The 23,404-nt window shown below is 34.9% G+C and overlaps 3 protein-coding genes across 4 annotated transcripts; 1 reads left to right on the forward strand and 2 right to left on the reverse strand.

The window, feature by feature from the left end:
• Positions 1–503: 503 nt before the first annotated feature.
• LOC101213477 (mechanosensitive ion channel protein 3, chloroplastic) lies at positions 504–7,089 on the forward strand. Its single transcript, XM_004152550.3, has 14 exons — positions 504–784; positions 1,479–1,708; positions 1,804–1,863; positions 2,118–2,275; positions 2,610–2,733; positions 2,822–2,919; positions 3,014–3,127; positions 3,399–3,459; positions 3,733–3,882; positions 4,060–4,170; positions 4,310–4,477; positions 4,563–4,676; positions 5,567–5,623; positions 5,920–7,089. The coding sequence occupies exons 2-14, from the start codon at positions 1,631–1,633 to the stop codon at positions 6,739–6,741; spliced, it is 2,115 nt and encodes a 704-aa protein (XP_004152598.1). The 5' UTR covers positions 504–784; positions 1,479–1,630; the 3' UTR covers positions 6,742–7,089.
• Positions 7,090–7,463: 374 nt separating this feature from the next.
• On the reverse strand, positions 7,464–12,473 carry LOC101206337 (O-fucosyltransferase 31). The gene is made up of 10 exons (XM_004152690.3): positions 12,176–12,473; positions 11,680–11,742; positions 11,309–11,390; positions 11,084–11,154; positions 10,844–10,932; positions 10,504–10,707; positions 9,471–9,735; positions 8,795–9,022; positions 8,446–8,643; positions 7,464–7,835 (listed from the first exon to the last, which is right to left on the reverse strand). Exons 1-10 carry the CDS (start codon positions 12,308–12,310, stop codon positions 7,623–7,625), a joined length of 1,548 nt encoding a protein of 515 aa, XP_004152738.1. The 5' UTR covers positions 12,311–12,473; the 3' UTR covers positions 7,464–7,622.
• A 610-nt stretch (positions 12,474–13,083) lies between these two features.
• Positions 13,084–22,450, reverse strand: LOC101206097 (probable ubiquitin-like-specific protease 2B). 2 transcript variants are annotated; one of them, XM_031881047.1, is made up of 16 exons: positions 22,113–22,450; positions 21,011–21,309; positions 20,834–20,924; positions 20,281–20,330; positions 18,816–19,013; positions 18,655–18,748; positions 18,314–18,422; positions 17,991–18,047; positions 17,554–17,685; positions 17,119–17,319; positions 16,961–17,016; positions 16,799–16,889; positions 16,030–16,120; positions 15,441–15,560; positions 14,240–14,659; positions 13,084–13,880 (listed from the first exon to the last, which is right to left on the reverse strand). In XM_031881047.1, the coding sequence occupies exons 1-16, from the start codon at positions 22,249–22,251 to the stop codon at positions 13,263–13,265; spliced, it is 2,766 nt and encodes a 921-aa protein (XP_031736907.1). In that variant the 5' UTR covers positions 22,252–22,450; the 3' UTR covers positions 13,084–13,262. The 2 variants fall into 2 exon arrangements, with proteins under 2 accessions (XP_031736907.1, XP_004152737.1); XM_004152689.3 differs by having other exon boundaries at positions 18,655–18,730; positions 22,113–22,449.
• Between the last annotated feature and the right edge of the window lie 954 nt (positions 22,451–23,404).

Consider the following 23,404-nt stretch of genomic DNA (forward strand, 5'->3'; position numbering starts at 1 on the left):
CTATGAGCTATTTTCTTTTTTGTCATTTGATGCAATTTTTCTAACATTTTGTAATATTGGATATAAGAGGCATTTTTAAAAATAATAAAATAAATTAAAATACTTACAAGTTATAACAAAATTTTAGATTACATTAATGATAGTCTTCTATCACTATAGCATACTTATGTCTATTAGTGATAACGTTTGCTATAAATTATAAATATTTTATAAAATTTGCTACTTAATCTAAAATTTTATAATACTTTAAATTGTTTTATCATTTCTAAAATTTTATAATACTTTAAATAGTTTTATCATTTCTAATAATTGATCCCACTATTATTAAAAAATAAACAATAAACTAACTAAACAACTTATTAAATCGAAAACTTAAAATGAAACAAAAGTTGAAGATAAAAAAATGTATTTTAACATGATAATAATAAAAAGAAAAAAAAAAAAAGTAGATAAACTTAGAGAGAAATATCAAGAGAAGCGAAAGGAGTGGGTGGCAAAATGGGAACCAGAAGCGACACGCTCAAATACGAACCTTAACTCCAACCAAGCTCCAGCCGCCACATAATTTTACTCCCTAAAATATATTAATAATACCAAATCTTTATTTCAATCCTTTTTCATTGGTCCATGCTGGCATTTCTACCCCCTACAGTCTACGCCGACGGCAATCCTTCTCCCATTTCCACCTTCTTCTCAACGCTACTCCGCCGCTTCTACCTTTCTATTTAAGGCATATCCGATAACCAAGATTTCCGATACCTCTTCTCCTTTTTTCATTCTCCAGGTAATGGTTTATAGGATTTCAACCTCATTTCTACCCGATATTTTTTTTTTCTTTATAATTTCTTACCCTGCTTGCTTGTTTTTTCAGCTTATCTCTGTTTGTGTTTGTTGAATCATCGATAATGTAACTTGTATGTTTGATTTCAGCCTCTGTTAGCTGCATATATTTTATTTAGAAGATTTGGTGGCGGAAATGGGGATTTTGCACTGAAAATGTAGCGAAGGATTAGGGAATTTGAAATATTAGGGTTTCTTTCGTTGTTTTTTTAGGTTTAGATTTTAATTTAATGGATGGATCATATGGATGATGTCAGGATTTGGAATAAAATATTTGGGGGAAGTTATATAACTTTTGATCGCGGGACTTTATTATTATTATTATTATTATCATCATCTTTCCTTATGTTCACTGTTTCAAAAAGCTACTAATACTGTTACAATATTTTTTATTGTCAGTTTGAGTTTGTTGCTTTCAGTTATTTCTTTTAAGTTTAGCCTTTTATCATTAATATAATCCAAAGTAAGTAGATGTATATGTAATCTTCCTAACTTTCTCATGGCATCTGTCTAAGAAATATTGTCGATTTCATGGCGAATGTCTTATTGGGGAAAGCTGAATCATCTTTGTGAAATGTGTTAGTAGATTGTTTTCCCTACTTGCTGGCTTTAATAGAATTACCTCTTGGTTATGACAGGTGCTTGACATTCTACTGTATATTGCTGAGCTCTGAGCCAAGAAATCTCACTACATAATTGAACCCCCCTTACGGGGTTCAGTGTACAAACTAACGTAATCTGCATTGGGATACTATCATTTGCACATTGCTATTTTCAGCTCAATTCAACAATGGTTCATCCTGGTTCGACCCAATTTTCACATAAATTGGGGATTCAAAGTGTTCATGGATGCAATAAGTTACATATTGTATGTCATTCACAAACTTTTGTTTGATTGCACAGTGCTTTCATTAAAGACTGACAACTCTAGTTTTCATTTATTGATTTCAACTCACATTGCAGAGTGTCAAGGGAAAGGCTCGTCTACATCTTGTTACTATCGTTCCTACATCACTTGGTCTGGTATGGATGAAATGCATTAGAAATTTGACAAATACTTCTTTGTTTCTGCATTATACTGTCTAAGTGAGGATTACCTGTAGAAGAGCTGCTCTCTCTCTCTCTCTCTCTCTCTCTCTCTCTCTCTCTCTCTCTCTCTGTGGTGTACTTGGAAGCTCATAAATTCCTCTGTGTTCTCTTAGTTGGTGAAACTATGACGATTTCAAAATTATATGAATGTTTGAAGCTATGGATAACTTTCTTTTTTTAATTGTCAGAGGCACAATCCTGGAAGTCTTCAGCTCTTAAGGAGTGTAAGTCGCCCAATGTATCCTGTGTCTTCCAGAGCAAATGTTTTTGTGTGTCGATCTGTTCTGGAATCAGGTGGCGGAGCTGGGACTGCTGTTCTAAAATCTGCAGCTGTGGTTTTGACGAGGTATGATTTCCTTTGATATAGAGTTCTATTGCAGAGGAAAGAAAATGCATTTCCTTTTGGCAGTAGTCTATCCCAACCGTAAAATTATAATCTGTCTCATGCTAGTCTTGGTAAGCTAGTAGATCTTGTTGCTTTCTGCACGCATTGATTGTTAATGGTGTAAATCGCAGTCAGTTAATTTGTATCTTAAATATGCGTTAACATCATTTTGAATGGAATAGCGACTATTTGAGATGCACCAAATCCTTAAATTTTACATGGTTTACTCCGTCCTGTCCATCATTTTTTTCTGTGCTTACCATATACTGATCCTGTTTTCTGGATTTTCTTACAGATCTTGTGATGCTTTACGTAGCAATCCTCTGTTACTTAAATTAATTCCAGCAGCTTGTGTCATTGCTTTTGCTGCTTGGGGTATTGGACCTCTTATGCGCTTGGGGAGGATTCTATTTCTTCATGTATTGATCTTAATATAAAATTTTATTTTATTGCACTAGCGGAGCAAACACCTAATCAGCCTGATTAGTTATGCAAATTTTGTAACAGGAGCCAGATGGAAGTTGGAAGAAAAGTAGTACATACTATGTTACGACTTCTTATGTTCAACCTCTACTGCTATGGACTGGAGCTACGCTGATCTGCAGGTAAGGTTATATCTGCAGTCTGCACTATTAGGGCAGGTAATCATTAGTTTGGCTGATGATGATACAGTTTCTAACTATAGCATGTTTGTTTCAGGGCATTGGATCCAGTAGTTTTACCTTCGGTAGCCAGTCAGGCAGTCAAACAACGACTTCTGAATTTTGTTAGATCTCTGTCTACTGTTCTGGCATTTGCCTATTGTCTATCAAGGTGCATAGTTTTGGACTTCAGATTTTCATTTGAATTTTTTGAATGACTGATTGTTGTTCATCAACCATTTAAATGTTGCTAAATGGATTGGATGGCTGGTGAATTTATTCTTCAAAATTCGCTTTCTATGCATGCGATTGCATGTTTATAAGATAATAAGCATTATTTGTCATTCATCTTCTGAAATGGATCATTTACCCTTGTTAATGGTTTGTGTCTGATTGGACCATATCATGTATTTTGATTCTAACAGGCCTTAACCTTCATGCAGCTTGATTCAACAAGTACAAAAGTTTGCTTATGAATCAAATGACCCAGGTGATGCAAGAAATGTATGATATCCTTTCTACATTCTAATCTGTTCCAAGTTTAAATTAGTTGACGCCTGCTCGCAATTAATCAATTTCCAGTTAAAACAAGGGTAGATATTATGAACTTGGGATATTCTTGAATGGATAACTTAGTGGTGGAGAGCTAAGTCATAGATTAACGCTACCAACTATACTAAATAAAATAAATACAATTACGAAGTTAACAAATATATGTCTACATCACTTGGACAGCTTTAATCAGTTTTTTTAAACTTGATTTCATTTTTTTTATAGATGGGCTTTGATTTTGCTGGGAAAGCTGTTTACACTGCAGTCTGGATTGCTGCCCTTTCCTTGTTCATGGAATTGCTCGGCTTTTCTACTCAGAAGTGGCTCACTGCTGGAGGTCTCGGGACTGTGTTGCTTACCCTTGCTGGTCGTGAGGTAAACCTTCGTTCTCCTATTCATTGTCGTTGATGAACACTAGCAGTATGATTTTACAATACTTTTTGGGTTCAATGTGAAATGTGCCATTACAATTCCCTCAAGGCACTGTCTTCTTTCCATTTATTAGACGGTCTTTCACCAGACAAGTTTATTCCATAATTTTGATGTATGCAGATATTTACTAACTTCCTTTCAAGTGTAATGATTCATGCAACACGACCGTTTGTGGTAAATGAATGGATTCAAACAAAGATTGATGGATATGAAGTATCAGGAACGGTTGAGGTTTGTATCTTTTTTACCCTATTTTCACCTTAAGAAATATGTTGATAAGAACAGAAGGGAACACAACATATTGATTTGGTTTTAGAATTCTCAAGTTTTGGTTGATTTTTCTTTCTGACATGGATTTTTCAAATGCAAGCACGTCGGTTGGTGGTCGCCAACCATCATCCGAGGCGATGATCGTGAAGCGGTCCATATTCCAAATCACAAATTCACTGTTAGTATTGTGAGGAATCTTACCCAGAAGACTCATTGGCGTATCAAGACTCATCTTGCCATCAGCCACTTAGATGTTAATAAGATCAATGTGAGAATCAATGTCTTTCACACTCGTTTACCCTAGGTTCATTTCATTAAGCGCTGTCTAATAAAATTTTGGTTTTAATTTCCAGTATATTGTAGCTGACATGCGCAAAGTTTTGTCCAAGAATCCTCAAGTTGAACAGCAAAGGTTACATCGTAGAATATTTTTGGATAACGTCAATCCTGAAAACCAGGCTCTTATGGTATGGATTGCCTCCAACTATCTTCCTTCTGTGCATACTTAAATTAATTCACATGTGCTAGATTGTGATCAGTCAAATCAAATGTTTATTAACAAAGAGGAAAGGGATAAGGTAAATATTATTGGTAACCTTCTAGTTTGGGGCAATTTTTTATTTTAGAATGGTAATAAACTTTTCATTCTGTAAAATAAAATGAAAACACTTGCATCCCAAAAGTGGGAAAATAAAGCTACCTAAAATACTGAGTTTCCAAAAAGAGGGTCCAAATACTAAATACTAAAAAACTTTAAAGAATGTGTAGCAACGAAAGAGTTCATTGCGTGCAATCCAATTGGAAGTACCATAAACAATCAAGTGAAGGCGATTGGATTTATCTTTTGGACGTCTTTGAACGCTGTTTTTATTCCCATATTTTCCCAAGGATAGCAATATAGCATTTTCCTATAGAATTATGCTTTTTTCCTGAGCTTGTGACCAGTTACCCCCGAAACTTTGGTTATTTGATATGGTGCATCTATCACGAAAATTTCTTAATCTGGTTGCAGATAGCTTTAAAGAAGATGTTTTCTTTTATTCATGCAGTAATTACTTAACACATCGTTCTTAAAAAAAATTACTTAACATATTGTTGATTGAAAGCCAAGTCTTTTGATTCATAACATTGGTTTTTTTCTTTTGCGATTTTGATGTAACCAATCTGGTCATATTTCCCAGCAAGTGAATCTGAAATGCATTTTAGAAACTCTAGTTTTACTCTGTAGGACCGAAACATTCGCATGAACTCTTGCCTCTATAGTCTATTGTTTCATTGCAGGATGTTCTGTATTTTCATTATTCCTCTATCTTTTCTTCCTATAAATTTCTAACCAATTTCCCTACTGTTCCTGCAGATCATGGTTTCTTGCTTTGTGAAAACTTCTCGTTTTGAAGAATACCTATGTGTCAAGGTACGACTGCTTTTTGGTGTTTTAAAACTTATATGGTTTATCTTGGCTTTTAAAATATTTAGTGTTGGACTTTGGAACAATTTTTGAAAAGTTCTTTTAAAATTAAAATCGATATTTTTTTAATAGCATAGGTATTTAATGGGAGATTATAAGAAATAAAAACCTGTTTATAATCGATAGAATCATTTTTGAAAAAAGATCAATCACTTTTATATTAATTTAGAAAAAAATGTAACATATGAATGTGGCTGTGGTTATTCAAGTATCTGAACTTTCAGCTGCCAATTGATGTGCAGGAGGCAATTCTCTTGGATCTTCTCAGAGTTATCAGCCATCATAGGGCCCGGCTCGCCACTCCTATTCGCACTGTTCAGAAAATATATGGCGAGGCTGATTTGGAGAATGTACCATTTTCTGAGACCATGTATTCTCGTTCAGGGGCTACTAACCGTCCTCTGCTTCTTATTGAGCCATCTTATAAAGTCAATGGTGATGACAAAACCAAAGTCTCTAGTCGTCCCACTCGTTCATCAACTGAAGAAAAGGAAGCCAAACAAGAGGCAGTCTCGACTTCAGGGACAAAAGCCCCCGACACAACTGGATCAACATCAAATCTTGATATGAAAGCAGATGATAAAAAACCAATTTCTCCATCTGGTATTACACCTAAGCCTTCAGCCCCCATTCTATCAACCAGCAGTTCAGAACAAAGCAGCGCTGAAAAGCCAGTAACCAGCAATGAGATAAAAGGAGAAAAGAAAGATATCCTGGGACTGAATTCCAAAGACAACATGCCACGAGCAACTCTGCCCAAAAGATCGCCTTCAGCTTCCAGTCCAGGGAGCGAGAAAGCTGATATTCCTTCCACAAGCTCGCAAAATAAGCAAGATGGGGAGAAGACGTCTGCATCACCACCATCAGTGGCGAGGCCACCATTGGAGGAGAATATTGTGCTGGGAGTTGCGTTGGAAGGTTCCAAAAGAACTCTTCCAATTGATGAAGATTTGGATTCAAAAGAAAATTCCACACAGAGGAATGGGAGTGAGTTTCCCCCCAACAGTAAAGATTTGAAAGATGGCCAAATGCCTGCCGTTCCAGGCGCGACGAAAAATGATTGATGAGTTAAGGCACACTGGTTGCTTTCTCCCAATTATTCTTCCGATTTTTGAAGCGATGCGCAAATGAAATGCAGGGCTACATTTTTAAGCAAGCATTTTGCAGGCTCGCTAGTGTAAAAAAATTTGTATCTTCATACAAATGCAATATTGGCCAATGCAAGTCTACACTATGGCTGACTTTCTCCCCAAGAAAGAGAATGGAAAGGAAAAAAAGAGGGGGAGAATTACATTTGTCATTTTTTCCTTCCGTACAGTTCATATTCTTACATGTTAAATGATATATCAGGATGTGTCTAGCATTAGTGACTTAACCATACATTTGAACTAGCAATGGATAGATTTGGCAAACTTGAGTTGATCAAACTTGAACAAGAGAGTAGAAGTTGAAACAAGACAACCACAACTAAACTGCTCAATGGGGAAAAATGCTATTGGGAAAGACATTTAGCATGAGCAGATTTCAATAACGAGCTCTAAAACATGACATTTCTTTTTTAAAATTCCATTAATATAATGAAAAGAGTTTAATATTCGAGATACAAAGTTTATACAAAAATAAAAAGTTTCATTAATTTATTGAAAAGAGTTTGATGCTTGAGAGTTTGAATTACAATGAAATATAACAAAAAGTACCAAAGTGTAGGGATCGCAACTAGAATATAGCATGCAATGAAGATTGATAGAGACAGCATAGCATGCAATGAAGATTGATAGAGACAGCATAGCATGCAATGAAGATAGATAGATATTTCATTATTGGGAATCTTTGACACTGAGTTATTCAAATACTAGACAAAGAAAGACTTCCCCCAACGAAATAAAACTGTCTAGCATTTGAAATCAAAACTTGGAGGCTGAGTAAAGAAAATTTACATACGTGGTCAAACATTAGGGCACATGCAATCAGGAGCAGGATAAGTGTATATGGATTGCGTCTCTTTCCTTAACCTGATCTGCCCTTGTCTATTTCTATGTCCGGTGAGAACAGCCTTCTTGAATTCTGACCATTCCATGCTCTTATTGAGGAACAGCGGACCTAACAGTACCATATTTGGCCTTATGGTTTTCATGTTCAAGTATGCCCGATGCCCTAACTGATTATACGAAAACAATTCACTTCCTTTTATCAGTTTCAACCTACCATGTTTTGGCAATGTAATTAACTAGATTGGTTATGATGCTAATATATTGGTTTCAAGTTCATGCATATATGAACCTTTTACTTGACTAAATTATAGAAATCGTCCTTATTTCACTATTTGTTTAAAAAAATACTTTTATCTTTCAAAACCTGCAATAACCATTTATAAACTTTAAACTTTTTAAAACTACCGTTGAAATAGAAATCTTTCAAAATTTCAAAATGACAATTAAGATTTGGAATGATGTGATGGTGATTGAGAAGGAAATTTGAATTGTCAGGTGATTTTAAATTTTAAGTCACCACCACACTATTTCAAGTCTAATTTTTCATTCGACATTCTCATGGATTTCTACTCGAACAACATTCTTGAAACATTTAGTAAAGGTTAAGGGCAATATTGAGTAAGAAGTAGAGTCTTTTTTTAAAAAAAAACAAGAGTGGGGATGTTTCTTATAACTTAAACCTATTATATTGGTGGTAGTGGTAGCTACTAGCTATCACATTTTTCTAGTTAGTTTCCACTGAAAAGCATAGCAAGAGCGAGGAAGAGAGGCACTCACCAGAGCGTTGTGCATGTTTCCAGGCGAGGCAGAAATGAAGACGTCGCTGTGCAAGCTTACATAATAGTCAACTGCAGCTGATAATGACGCTTTGCCTGCTACACCAGCACGTTCCATGGGAGAGGTAAGGCTTTTCTTATCTTCCAGGAGCGGGAATACTTTGCGCAAAGTTGAGATTCTTGCTTCCCCACCATAAACCTGAAATAGACACAGCCATTTCCGAAACCTAAAAGAGAGCTCACACTGCTTAAAAGGCATCAAAATAAGGTTTCTACAACACAATTATCAATTCCCCTATATTTCTGTTCATAGATTATTTGCGCATTCCTTGTAAAGAAAAAAAGTTGACCTCGTGTATAGCAAGATAGACGCGTGTAGTATTGCTAAACCCCAGAGCAGCTAGCAGCAGTCCTATTTCTTCAGGAGTCAAGGGGCAACGTCCCTGATATCTCAACTCTTCATCAGTGAACTGTGAGTTAGGAACCCTTCCCTGCCAAATCACTTGACGATATTTTGCAAGAGCCAGCCTCTCAGCTTTGCCCCCACCAAACTCACAAGCTGAATGAGCAGCCATATCCTGCAAGGATGATTTGTAGAGATGACTTCACAGATTCAGAGTACTACTGGAATTGAAACAGTTAACTGTAAACGGCAAGATGTTTTATTACTGAAATGCCCAAAATCAAAGCAAATTTAAATTAAGTGAATTTGCTCCTAGAATCTAGTTACATGGTGAAATATTATAACAAAAGAATATAGCATATCATTGATTGTTGCAATGTGGCCATTAGAATGAATCCAGAGCACAAAGCCTCGCAGAAATTTCAGTATTTACCCACTGCATCATGACTATCCATATCATCGAAGATTACAATTTGCAAGGAAACCTTAAAGACTCCTAAGAGATAATAGCGTATGCTCAATGAATGAGCTGAGGAACAATGGAATCAATTCAAACTGATGATATTAAAGGTTAATTTATGAAGTTCAATAGTTCTTTTAAAAAATCTGGGAAAGGTACTGACCTTATCGAATCGGAGATGCAATACAACAAATTTCCCACCTTTCAATTGTATTTTCTCATCTTCTAGTAGACTGTCAACTCTTTCGGTTTCCTTTTGATTTGAAGAGTAACGAAGGCGATTGATGATGGTATCTCCTAATTCAGTGATACCACGAACAAAGGCCAATGCCATGAAATTGACTTTACAACGCAAATGTTGAATCTCAGTTGGCAAGTCGTTGAAAGACAGACGATGAGAGAATGGAGCAATAGCAGCAATCCCGTAGCTGTTACCAATTGAATCAGTCATTCCAGCTCATATCCTAAATGAAGTTATTACACAAATGTAGAATACTAAAAGAAAAGAAAAAAAGGCAGGGGGCACGTGAAATACGCATGTTAAAATGGATTTCTTAGGAGGTACATGAGAGAATGTGGCCTTCCAAAATAAGTTGGGGGGGGGTCAAAAGTTGCAAGTGACTAAGAAGAGACCTGTTCAAGTGAATTGGTATTTGATGTACTAAGCTTTATTAATTCAATGAATGCATAATAGATATTTTTTAGAGACATTTGTAGCGATGGCTTATTAAAGGGCAAAAATTGCAAAATCTTTTAAAATTTAGGATTAAAATTGCAATACTTATACATATTTGGGGTGCAATTTGATTAAATTGAAAGTTTAGGGTTGAAATTGATAAAACTTAGACATTTCTAGAGGTAAAAAATGATTTTTTTTCCCTATTACTTTCTTGCAATAAATTCCTGTTACCACATATAGTACTTTATTTGTATAAAGTCTTCTCCCCAAAAGAAAAACTTTTAGCACGCTCCAATATAACAGATAAATAATAAAGAAAGGTTATGTACTGCTTAACCAAATTCCAATATAACTGAGTTCACTACGACAACTAATGGAGGTAAGAGTTCGTGTTGTAACAATGAGAGCTCATTTCAACAGAAAGAAAACTAGTGATCAAAATAATAAAAATACAGTAATTAACAACTAACATGTGAATTTCGTGCGATCAAATATCCTCATTACGGTCAGGACTTACCTTTGCATTATGGGCAAGACATTTTCCAAGTACCAGTTTGCAGAAGCATGGGTGGGAGCAGTTTTAATTCTAGTACTGCGGATTCCAGTAGCATAGTATTCCCTAGTGCTCCAGGAGTATTCAGTAGGCAGCTCTTTGACTATTGATATATCATCACGTAGGACATCAATAAAGTGATCAACATCAAAAATTTCTCCAAACGAACTGGTCAGCAAAAAAACAATTTTAGCAAGTCTTTCTTGGAAGCCCCATCCCCCCCCCCCCCCCCAAAAAAAAAAATAATAATAATAATAATGTTTTACATTGTCAAAAGAAACCACGATGAACTCATTCCTAGTACCTTGAATCCTTCCAAACAGCATTAATTTCAAGATGAGGTATGATCAATGTTGCATTCAGTATTCGGGCAACAGCAACTGCATCACAGATCTTTCACATGGTGTGGGGGGAGGGGGGGCTAAGTTATTATACAGCTAAAGAAGCCTGAAGAATAAAATGTCATTGAATTGGGATTGGTTTTCTATTTCATCCATAGTTTGGAAGATGGCGATGATATTAACAAAAAAGAACATATACATACCCCCATTCTTTGCTGATTTAATCCTCCATCTAAGAACACTTGAATGTAACCTTGAGATTTTCTTTGTGATACTGCATGGTATCAGATGCGTGTATATGAGGAAGGAGCCATCTAAGAAGTGCATAAGCAAGAAGTTGTGAAGAATTCCGCTCAAAAATCTAGGTGGGTAAGCTAGAATAAGGAATACTAGAATTTGAAATTCGGTCTTCAAGTCATATTACTCACATTCCATTCTTGTAGGCTTCAGACAAGGTTTCCATCCTTGATTTGACAATGGAGACCATATCTCTTTCTGGTCTTCAAATGTCTGAAATGTCATAGACAGACCTCAACGTAAGAAACACCATAAACAAAAAACTTCACTAAATTATTTAATCTCATTTGATAATGATTTCGGCCTCATTGATAAACATTTAGTTTTTGAAAATCCTGCTTGTTTTCTCACAACTCTTTACCATGATTTTGAGAACCAAAACTATGGCTTTGTTTGATAACTATGTGATAATTATTATTTAACGTGGATAAATATTTAATCTTAAAAAATGGGAGATGGTTAAAAACTTAAAAGAAACAAGCAAATAAAGGACATTACTAACCGTGATACGATGCAAAGCACTGTCTAGCAAAATCGTGTGCCTCGGTTTTGGAGAAATCCACTCCTGTTATATAAAAGAACACCAAATAACCATATGCATTACTATCAATCTCTGCCTCTGTGATTATCGGATACGGAGGAGGAAGAAAGAGAGAAAAAGGAAAACAAAAGACTATAGACAAAAGAAAAATGCAAAACAATCCATTTTTCCAATCTTAAACTGGAGAGAATACCTATAAAAAAATAAGAATAGAAATTAATTTTAACATTCCAATCAAAACAAGTCAATATGAAAAAATTTAACGAAGGACTTCAGAACCTTCGCTCTATCTAAAAGAGAGTCCAATTAAACTATCTACTGAACTCGTCTATCAAAGAAAATCCTAGGTCCAATTAGCGCAAGCAAGCAACGGATCTCATTATAAATTTGCAATTCAAAATAAGACGAATCATTGACGAATCGTAGGGAAAAGGATAGCATTAGATGAAGAACGTACAGAGAATAAGGAAGGCGAAGCGCGACCCAAAGGATGGAAGAGATTGGGGAGAAAAAGAGGAAAAAGAAGAAGAAAAACAGCAGCAAGAGCGGCTCTGTGGGATTGGTTCCGATGAGTGTAGTAATGAAGCTCCATTGTTGGTTTCTTCGAGATCACAGTGAAGGTGAAGAAGACTCGGAGTCGGGACTGGGAGAGTCCAAAACAGTTTTTTCCGTTTTCTGTAAACGGGGTGTAGTTGCCGATGCCGACTTGAATTTTGGTATTTTTTGAGAAATGATAATAGGTAAATTAGATGCTGTTTTTCTTAGTATTATAAAATAATAAATGATGTCAGACATCAAATTAAATTTATTTGAACTTCTAATTTTTAAAAAAATTATTATTATTTTTTAGACACAAAATTAAAAATTTATAGCTTTATTAATTAGAAAGAACAGCATTCATTTAACTAAAACAAAGTTGCTTTATCAAAACAAAAATTGCAAGAGAGAACACTCATACAACCTTTTGCTATGTGAACAATAAATTGTTTTAGTTGGTCAAATCTTCGTTGATACTTCGTTTTTCGAATAATCACTTGTTTCATGTGTTTAATCATGTAAATACAGTAAAATACTAATTCATCTTTACTTTTTAATTGCCTCACAGAATTTAAATTTGGATATTTTTTGCATGTAATATTTTGATAATATATAAGAAAACACAAGTAGGAGAAATCCTAAAAAAAAAAAGAAAGGTAGAAAAATCCAAAAAATGACTTGCTAAAAAGTAAAACGGTCACCTTATGTGTTTCTTTCTTGCCTAGAAGAATAACAATAGCAACAGTTTAAGGAAGCTTTGATTTTTTTCCAAAAAAAGAGAATAAAAGTTAAGAGGAAGAGAATGGAAGCAAAGGGAGATTTTGGAGGTGGAGAGGAATTAAAACTAATCCTTGATATAACTAACATGAACACGGGTACATCAACCTTTCCCAAATGAATTTTCTATCGGTATTTTAATTAAGTTGATATGGAGCCATAACACTATTGACAGCATGGCAAAACAAACACTAGTCAAATTATCATTTACAAATTAGAAGGGCAGCCTTTCATCTTACATCCGACGAACCTTCCCTTACATCGTTGTCACTTGCTTCTTCGTGGTCCGGTGAATGCCTTGGTTTCTTAGCAGGAGGTTGCTCGTCTAAGTCCACCTGAGTAACCGAAGCAACCACCATTGCGTCATCATGTTCGACATCCGTTTCGGTTGTTATGTCTTTGTCTAGATGCAGCGATGCAACGGGAGTCTCTTTATACATGGGATCATCAGAAGTGATATTTTCCTCATTGGTATCTTGCGAAACGAGAATTGGATCGACATCTTGGGCAAAAGTAGGACATTCTGCTACAGGTTCCAGGTTCTCCTTCTCAATCGATAGAGACCTTTTTCTGTTCCTTTCTTCATTGTTACCAGGACTTGCTTCCCTAACATCGCAACGTTGTTCAATGATTCCCACATCTTCCAAATCATCTGGTGGGGATGCGGCAATGCCCCCACCATGCTCTGGTTGAATAGACATGCATAAGTCAAAAGCTGGGTCGGACTCAAGACTTCTTGATGAACACGGAAAAGGACAAGCTTGAGATGTCATTGCATCAATGGGCTGCAAACCATCCTGTTCTGATATGTACATGAAACGGTCTCCAGCTTCTGCATCTGCGTCCTCCTATTGATGAGAAAAAAATTTATAGCATCAGAGCTGGCAACCATACTTACGATTGTTCTCTACTGACGGTTTTGGAAATGGTATCATCTAGAACTAAAGCACAGGGATTGCTTGGAGATGACAAGGAAATCTTGTCTATTTTTCCTAATATTCTTATCGTTGATATGAGCACGACTTATACGATTCCTAATACTCTTGTCTATTTCAAGTGTTTAATTTTAAGAATAAGTTTGAAGCCTTTAGTAATCACTAAAAATAGCTTTTGCGATTTTTTTTTAAAACGTTGTTCTCTAGTCAATCTATACAAACCATCAAATAATCCTCCCAGTCTTTTAAGATGGTAAGAGAAGCGAACATACCTCCAGCACAGTACCATTTGAATCAAAATACGATGATGTTTGAGCAAAAGATTGATAGTTTCCAAGTAACGATCCATTAGAGGCGCCGGGTTCAAATAATTCTCTGACAACCAATCCAGAACCTTCCATAAAATGATTGTGTCGGTTTGAAGATTCAGATAATAGAGTAATTTCAATCCCATCAGCAGCTTGTGAGCTTGATAAATTGTTATTGCACGCCACCCCTGGGCTTCCATTTTCCGGAAGAAACTCCACACCAGCTTCATCCTCATTATTGGATGGAAATTTAGACAAGAGTTCATCACTACAAGCAGCTGCGGACATTTCTCGAGATCGGTTTTCAAGGATTTCAAAAATTAATCTCTGTATTAAAGTTCGCTTGAGATAGGCCTCAGCAGGTGGGAACCAATCCACATTAAGCTGGGGAGATTCATTCAAAATTAATCAAATTAGTTACACCAAAATTTAAATGTCAGAAGCAAATCCGAAGAAATATTGTCTCATTTTATGAAAATTCATTTTTGTGAACTTTAGAACTTTGACAGTCTACACATATGCACAAAAACACATAATACACTTAAAAGCTATTTTATCTTCCTTCTTTGATCTACAATAACAATTATAGAAGTTCAAATTTATCTTCACGTCTGAAAACTGCAACACATGTCATTCGACCTACTTAGTACGAGTCATGTGAATTTTGATCTTTGAGTCATGAGTGCTTTCAGTGAGAGTGAGATCAGAGACGGCACAACACATGGCATTTCAGACCGCTAGTCCAATTAACAAAACAAAAGATCCCTCTCCTTTCTTCCTCAAGGAAAAGTAAAAGATCTATTAGAAGGATGAATACATGTGGAACAAGGCTTTGAGGCTGATGTACGATTTGGACAATAAGAAATGCAATGAACATGATTGAGAACACTCCATTTAAGATTGGATGCCCTTTCTTTTAGACCCTTCAATTTAGACTCAGAGACCCCTCAGTCTCAACCAAAAGGCCCTTTAGATTGTGTTCTCTTTTGTTGATAATGAAGTTCTTGTCTAAAAAATTGAGAAAGTTACTTTGTACTAGTATTGGTATTTTGCAAGGAAAACAATTTATTAGGTGAGGTGGTCAACTAGAAAATTAGTTATATTTGACAATTACAAAAGTTGAAATTTTCGAACAAAAATAAAGGGTGCAAGGCAAACAACTTACAAATTTTGAAAGCTTGGAGATTTTGAACGGGCTGAAATCAAGAGGAGCTTCTGCCAAAAAAAGTTCTAGATAGTGGAGCAAAAATAATCCGCAATCAAATGAATTTTCCTGCTGTGGAAGCTGACATGAAACATGTAGGACGTGTAAGACATATACCCAAAAAGGAGAGATAAAGAGAAAATGAATGTAGGACAACAATATTAAACATAAGGTGTTAGCAACAAGGGAACCAGTCCGTTCAGGTTACATGGGGACTGAGGCATGATTAGTGACGCTATGATTGGAGCTTAATCCCTTGTTTAATCCCACATTTTGAGATAGGGAGAGAGTTATGTGGCAGGCTTGTTTCTTTGCTGTGGTTATGGGAAAAATGAGTTTGAGAGAAATGGTTGAACTTTTACTTTTCAGGGAAGCTGAGAGGTCATGGTGGAGGTCTGAGAGGTTTGCTAGTTTAATGTGTTTTCATGGGCATTTGGTAACCTACCTTCTTGTAATTTTATTTTTAAGATTAAACTGCTTAGTGAGTGGACTCCTTTTTTGTGGACTGGCTTTGAATTTCAATACAATGAAGTTAACAGCCAGAAAATACCTCTAATGGGAGAAACCGAAGGTTCTTAAATTTTGTTGAAATATCTTCAGGTGTCTCCTTGTTTCTCTCTTTCCATTCTTCCAGCAAATAACTGTCATATATTGCACCATGAGGTCCCAGTGATTAAGCAGGAACGAAGAAAAAGAATTAAAACTACAAATGCAGAAAAGTTGGAAGATTGGAGCTGGCTCATTTTATTATCCATTACGATAACAAAATGCTAAAAGTAGAAAGGGTGAAACACAGTATCAGCAAATTACTACAAAACATTTTCTATAAGATAGCGAGCTGTCTTCATCTAAAAAATCAAAGACAGAAAAGAATACAAGGATAAGATTTCAACTAAAAGGTTTGCTTGGGGATGGAATGTCCCTAAAAAGGTCAGATCAAATTTTTAGAATTACAAATTTAGTACTTAACCTTTTGAATTTTTTAAACTTCACGGAGACATAAAATTGAAAGTTGAGAGACATATTAAACATGAAATTAGAAAAAAGAAATAAAAGGCAACAAAAAAATTACTTAACAGAAGACGAAAAAGAGGTTGGTTGCAATATGCAAAAGAAGGCATGTACAGAAAACACATCTGAAGTTTGCATCAAACATTTCTCTGTAAGGAAGAGACTAACTCTGTATTAGTAAATAAAAACGAGGCACAATGTCAAACTAACCATGACAGAAAAGATTAACCTCCTTTTGGGATAGCTTAGACACACAGTTCCAACTAATAAATTAAACTTCATAAAAACTTAAGAAAATAAAGGAATACCTTTGGATGAGATTTTTCAGACCTCCATGACTTCCTTTAATAGAATCCATATGCAATATACACGGTACTTTTATTGACTTCAGGTCTTCATCTGTAACAGGACAGAAGTTATGACAGATGGGACTGGGAGACATATATTGGCCCAATGAATGAAGAACTTACCGCTACATCTAGCCACTTCACCCGGATGGCATATGACCATTAAGCTCCAATGAAGGCTGTTAAAATAAACATGCAAAGTTAAAAAAAGATAACCCATTTCCAGAGACGCTGAGTTTATGAAAAAAGACAAAAATCTTTCTTAAAGAGAAGAAACTTACTTGAAGTTTATTGGAATGAAGATATAATCCTTATCAAATAAATTCACTTTCCGTGTCCATTTCCGAACACGCAGAAAGGCCGCTCTGCCATCCGAAGCACTAGATGGATCTTTGTCGAGGTCTGCCAGCTTCCTAAAGAAAAAACTATTGAAAAAGTGAAATCTATGCTTCTCCTTGGGATCTATCTGGCTCTTCAAGTACCTGCCAAACAATTCATTTAGAAAGGGCATGGTCCAATATTTGCAATAAAAGTTTGTTAATATGAAAACCGACTATTCATGCAAGGTAATGGTGAAATTTGCAAACAAAAGAATTGTGGTCCTGTGGATTAGAACTTTAAATGAGAAGCTGAAAATCCCAACACTAGGAAAATATACAGGGGGACATCTCTGAAAGTAACAGAATTCAAAACAATCACTATATAATTTGACTCACTGGATGTAGAAGTCAATTATTGTGTCATTGACAAATGTCTCTGGTTGCAGCAAGTCAACGTCCCGCTTACTAATGGAAACGGCATCTGGATCTCCTTTGGGATAGACAACTTCTTCAAAAGGTTCATCAAAGCTGCAAACAAACTGATAAAAATTGGAAGGAAAAAAGAAAGGTGGCCATCGCCAGATAATATTCTGAAGTTCGTGGATTGATCATCCAGAAAAAGAGCATACTTTACAATTACAAATAGAAGGTGAACAAAGATTGGTCTGCATGCAGGACATTTCAAATCTCATAGCTTAATAAACATGAATATTTTACTCAATTTTAAATAATGTATAGTTTAAGAAGTAGATATCAATAAGATTTCAAATAAACTAAACAATTATTTTAAAATATGAAGACTAGCTTTAAAAAGAAAAGAAAACTCCACTCACTTGGGGAAATAATGTCTCTGCCCACCGAAATCATCATCGTCAGTTCCTATTCCCACACTACAAGACATATTAGAGGAAAACAATAAATCAATGACCAAGGGAGGCCAACATACTCCAAATGGAATCACAACAAAGTTCATTGGCGAATGCAACCAGTGCATGCATGTAATCTGAGAGACATATTTTACAGATAGCCATCTCAACCATGAAATTAAAACTGTAAATCATGATTTCTTTATAATACGCCACATAAACTGATGTATTGACATGATGCCAATTTTATAATGACAAAAGTATAATGACATGGAAAACAGATAACTTACTCAAGAGAAATATTCCAAATAGCCATGTATCTGGAATCCAAAGATTTGATTTTTTGCTGTTTCTCAGGCCAAAAAGAATCAACAAGAACAATCTTCACTTCCTTAATGCCTGAACCAAGTTCACAGGCAGTACATATTCGTTAAAACTAAGACGATAAACTTTTCTTTATCACATTATTGAGAAAGTTGATGAAAGGAAACAAGAAAAAACCAATATAGTCTTGCAGAAGAACATAAATGTAGCCCATAATTATCAAAAATTTACATTGAAATACTATCAATTTTATGCAACGATAGTCTAAGTCCAAAAACTCAATGTAGTCTTGCAGACGTCCACTGACCAGAAGTGTCACACGCATTATCACATTCACCAGCATCCTTCAATATGACATGGAGCTTGATCATCACATATTCAACCTGTATGCCAAAAGAAAACTGGAAAATCATGACAAAGGGAACTCAAATATCACGAAATTTAACTTCTAAAAATATAACAACTCACCCTTTGAAAGCACTGGGACTCAATATGAATGAGATCATCAACTCTCCATTCAAGGTTAAGGAACTCGTTGCTTCCATAATCAGCAAAACCATTAATTTTGATGCCACTATGCGAAAAGGTTAACGATGGACTGGCGCAGTAAAAGTCTCCACACACAATATAGTCGGGATAAAGGACAACCTCCTTGTTAAGATCATCCTATAAATTGAATGGAGGAAAGATTGAGTACCCAAATGCATATATTCTAGACAATTAAATCTTATGACTAGAATCTGCCTATGGAATTGATATAGTAATAATCTTCAACAATAATAATTTATTGGTATTATTTATTTTAAAAAATCTCCAAGAAGCATGTTCCACTGAATTGATCAATGCTACATTTTATTCTTAAGTTGTAAACTTGTAAACAATTCTGAATTCTATTGCCCCCCAAAAAAGGTGAACTTAGACATCTCAGAATTAAAATACAAACATAACTTGATAAAACACTCCAACATCAGAATTAAAAGCACATCTTCTTGCCTCATGATGGTGTTCTCAATCTAAAGCTTTTGCCAATTATTCCACTTAAATCACCGATTAAACCAAAAACTTAAGTTAATGGTTAAAGGTAAATTTAATTATATCATTCAACGCTTTCTTTTACTTGTGTGCTCGAAATATGAAAGACTCAACAAGTGGAAATCAATTCTAATTGGGGAGAAAACAACATTGCAAGGCTTGAACGCAAACCCTCCCGGGACAAGTCCACTAACCATTTTTAAATCATTGAATCACCAAGATGCTTAAATTAATGGGTGAAGGTAAATTTAATTATATCATTCAACAATTCCATTCAGGACATTTGTTTAAAATGGAATACTCCCATTAGTTCAGCTTAATTTATGTTTTTATGCCTTTGTATTACTCGATATGTATCCTTGTTAATTTTGTTGTTCCCAGTATCTAATATTTTGGAGGACTAGACTCTTTTCACTTTATCAATGAAAAGAGTTGTTTCGGTTTAAACAAATAAGTCCAAATCACAGAAGATGCATAATGTTTCACTACTTCAATTTTCTTCCTAACCTAACCAGTGTTTTTCCCTTCAAACGCTCTTTGTTAATAAGAGGAAACTATAGTCTTCTTCAAGATAAAAAGATCCCTTAACGTGGACTGATAATGAAGAATTCGTCATGTGTACAAACAACATGAATACCCGAGCAACCTAAACTTCTCAGAGAAGTAGTTAGAAGTCCTGGACTCCGGGTAAACAAAAATGAAAAATTAGAAATAAGTTTCAGGAAAAATTTAAGACATGGGTGCATGGAATGTTTCTTTGTCTGTTTAAAGCATCACAAGGAAGAAACTTCCCTTTTCATTGTCAGATGAACAATTGGAAATAAGTTTCAGGAAAAATTTAAGACATGAGGGCATGGAATGTTTCTTTGACTGTTTAAAGCATCACAAGGAAGAAACTTACCTTTTCATTGTCAGATGAGCAATTATCTGAGGACTTCTCGTTCAAAGAAACTGAAAATTATCCAAAAAAATCATGGTCAGAAAATGAAATGAGTGAGTTATGAGAGTTAATTTGAGGACAGGTTTATTCCGGGCAACTCTAGCATGTTATATGTGCTGCAAATACGTGGAAACTTCTGTCTGCTCCAGGCTGGATAACAAATTGATGAAGATCTATCGTCCAATTTTTCAAATTGAAGAGGGAAATTTAGGTTTTTTCACATTCCTTTTTCTGATTGAACAGGATAATAGCCATTCATTGAAAAATTTGAACAGAGAAAAAGAATAGTAAACCTTCTTAGAATAGGAGGGAGAATAATAATTAACAAAGCCATTAGAAATCTGCCCTTACTGTTCAATCAGTTAATTAAAGGTTTTTTTCTTTCTTTTCTTTTCTTTCTTTCTTTTTTAAAATCAATCCCCTTTCAGAATCATTCTTATTGATGTATTTTACGCCATTTCTGGGAAACAACAACCAAAAGAATGTTGAACTAAACACAGTATACAGAACATACCACTCTCCTCTAGAGTTTCTGAAGAAGGACTCATCGGAGAACGCCCTTTCATGCTTCCATTACGATCTGAAAGTCCATCATCATGCTGCCGCTGTTAATTGTAAAAAAAGTGTTAATCAATCATGAATCAAGATATCTTAAAAGAAAATAATGTCCAGAAAGCAGAAAGTAAAGTACTTCAGCAGTAAACTCAGGAAGAGTGCAATTTAACCCCAGTGCAGGACTTTGAGAGCTAGATCCAATTTTTCCAAGTTCAGAGCAAGGGCTTTGGGTCACATGATTATCTAATAGCATTAGCATATCTTGGGAATGACAATTCACTTTTGATTCTGTGTTGGCATCCAATCGATATTTCTCTTCTTCCATGACTTGTTGCTCTTCAGTTGTGCCCAAAGGATCGCGTGAAATACCATTGTCACAGCCAAGTTTACATTCATCCAAATCAACATCCATGTCTGTATTTTCAATCTCCTTCCCTTCAACAATGAATTCATTGGTAACAGTTAATTTATCTTCATCAATTTATAAAATGGATGACTATCAACAAGAGAAACTAATTTTGATGATGGCCAAAAGAGAAAAAAGAAAAAACGGATCACTGTTCTGCAGTAGCATTGTTGAACGGATGTTCATTAAAGAAAGCGCACAAAAAGAAAGCAAATCTGAAACGAACACTGAGATAAGGGCAACTCATAGTGAGAACTGAAAATAACACAACAGCATAGATTAACATCACAACCATTTATTTTTGTTTTCAGATACACGATATATTCAAGCATGTACGGAAATAATTACCATAGCAATCTTTGCTAGTTTATGATACCAATGTAAACACATCTACCACTCCTTTTTAGATGAATAGATATCATTCCAGAAATCCTCTTTCCAACGTGGATCTCCAGAGGGGTTAAACTCATAACCAATTACCTCTTTTGACAGCGTACAAGTTAGCCGCTAAGTGGGCGAAAATGCACTTTAATTCCCCATTAGAAGTAAGCAAGCAATTAGCGATAATACCAACCTAATGAAACCTCACAGAACAGTTCAACATCCATTCAAAATACCCAGACAACTCCATATCCTACCTAGGGCAAAAAACTTAAAGAACCAATATCGCAATAAACCACAAAACACCCACCGTCCCTAAATCATCTATACAAGGGAAACCAATACTCTGTTTCCAATCAAAAGCAAAACCCGTATACATCCGCCTTCCACAACCAATTGCAAACAATTAAAATAACCAAAATGAAGTAGTTTAAAGTAGAATAATACATACCACATTCCAGAAATTCATACTTGAAAACAGCGTTAGATTCGAGATTAGGGTTTTTAAATTTGGTGAGGTGCTTTTCGGAGATCAATTCAGGAAGCTCGTCTTCTTCCGTGAAATCGAATACGTCAAGACCTTTTTTCATGGCGAAACGAGGGAGGGAGGGAGGGAGGAAGGGAAGATCGGTGAGTTCAAAACGAGTCAAAAAGGAAACTCAGTCTGTTGACATTCGAAAATCTCCGGATGAACAGAGGAAGCAGATTTGTGTCAAAGCTTGGATTGATGAAAACGGAACCAATTAAGATGAATCAGCTGACTGCTCTCTCACGCCTTCGTTTGCTCATTTAATTTTTTAAACCATTTTTTCTCTTCGGAAATTTCCGTATCGGGTAATTAATGTATTATTATAGTATAGCTAAGTTATAATGGTTCGTGTTCATGTATGTATTCTATATACAATTTCTATGTCTAATTTGTACTAAAAATATTCTACCTTTAATTTTGTTTCAAGATTAGTTTTGAAAGTGACATTGTGATTTTAATTATTTTAATTAATCTCAAATGCACAATTACTAACAGTCTCAAATTTATAAGTATCATAACACCTACTTATTCCTTCAATTTTGAAATAAGTTTTCTAATGATAATTGATATCGTGCCTTTATCACTTTTAAAAATATAATAGAATTATCTAAACAAATATTTTGAAAGCATGGAAATAAAACTTATTCAGATTTGTTGGTAGAGGTGATAAATTGAAGATTTTAAAAGTACAAAGACAAACAAATAATTACATTAAACAGGTAATATTTAATTTCATTAGTTGTTAATTAAATAACACTCCGTTTTTATGTATGTATGAGTATTTGGTATAGTTGACGTACACTTTAACTAATCTTACTGAACAATCAGACTGATTCTACAGCATTTTGTATTTTAAGAATAAATATATGATGTCAAATCCTAAGTAGATGACTATCTATATTTGACGACTTCGACTTTAAAAATAACCATCAATACAGTTTGTGTTTAAAAAATAAATGAAAATGTTTCCTTACTTTGGCATGCATATTAGATCTTTGTTAATGGTTTATTATATCATCTTAGTTTAGTTTTCATTTAATTTTACACAATATTATATGTTCCTATGCTTTTAATCCAAATTTAATCTTTATAATTTAAATAGCAGTCCTTATCTTTTAACAAGTCTTCTTTGGATTTAGCGATGAAAAGTTAATTTTGGTCGTAATTGGTTATGTAATAGTAACTTGTATGTAAAACAATACCATAAAATATAT

Source organism: Cucumis sativus, chromosome 2 (genome assembly GCF_000004075.3).
Source record: "Cucumis sativus cultivar 9930 chromosome 2, Cucumber_9930_V3, whole genome shotgun sequence".
Lineage (NCBI taxonomy): Eukaryota > Viridiplantae > Streptophyta > Magnoliopsida > Cucurbitales > Cucurbitaceae > Cucumis > Cucumis sativus.

Bases quoted from the DNA above. Each gene is read 5' to 3' on its own strand.
- LOC101213477 (XM_004152550.3), top strand. From the start codon at position 1,631: ATGGTTCATCCTGGTTCGACCCAATTTTCACATAAATTGGGGATTCAA. The intron at 4,677-5,566 runs GTATGGATTGCC...CTGTTCCTGCAG, and splicing joins CTGAAAACCAGGCTCTTATG to ATCATGGTTTCTTGCTTTGT. The intron at 5,624-5,919 runs GTACGACTGCTT...ATTGATGTGCAG, and splicing joins AAGAATACCTATGTGTCAAG to GAGGCAATTCTCTTGGATCT.
- LOC101206337 (XM_004152690.3), bottom strand. From the start codon at position 12,310: ATGGAGCTTCATTACTACACTCATCGGAACCAATCCCACAGAGCCGCT. The intron at 10,933-11,083 runs GTATGTATATGT...ACCATGTGAAAG, and splicing joins TAAATCAGCAAAGAATGGGG to ATCTGTGATGCAGTTGCTGT. The intron at 7,836-8,445 runs GTGAGTGCCTCT...TCGTATAATCAG, and splicing joins GAAACATGCACAACGCTCTG to TTAGGGCATCGGGCATACTT.
- LOC101206097 (XM_031881047.1), bottom strand. From the start codon at position 22,251: ATGAAAAAAGGTCTTGACGTATTCGATTTCACGGAAGAAGACGAGCTT. The intron at 20,331-20,833 runs GTATGTTCTGTA...GATAATTTTCAG, and splicing joins AGAAACTCTAGAGGAGAGTG to TTTCTTTGAACGAGAAGTCC. The intron at 14,660-15,440 runs GTAAGTTGTTTG...GAATCTCCCCAG, and splicing joins TCTCCAAGCTTTCAAAATTT to CTTAATGTGGATTGGTTCCC.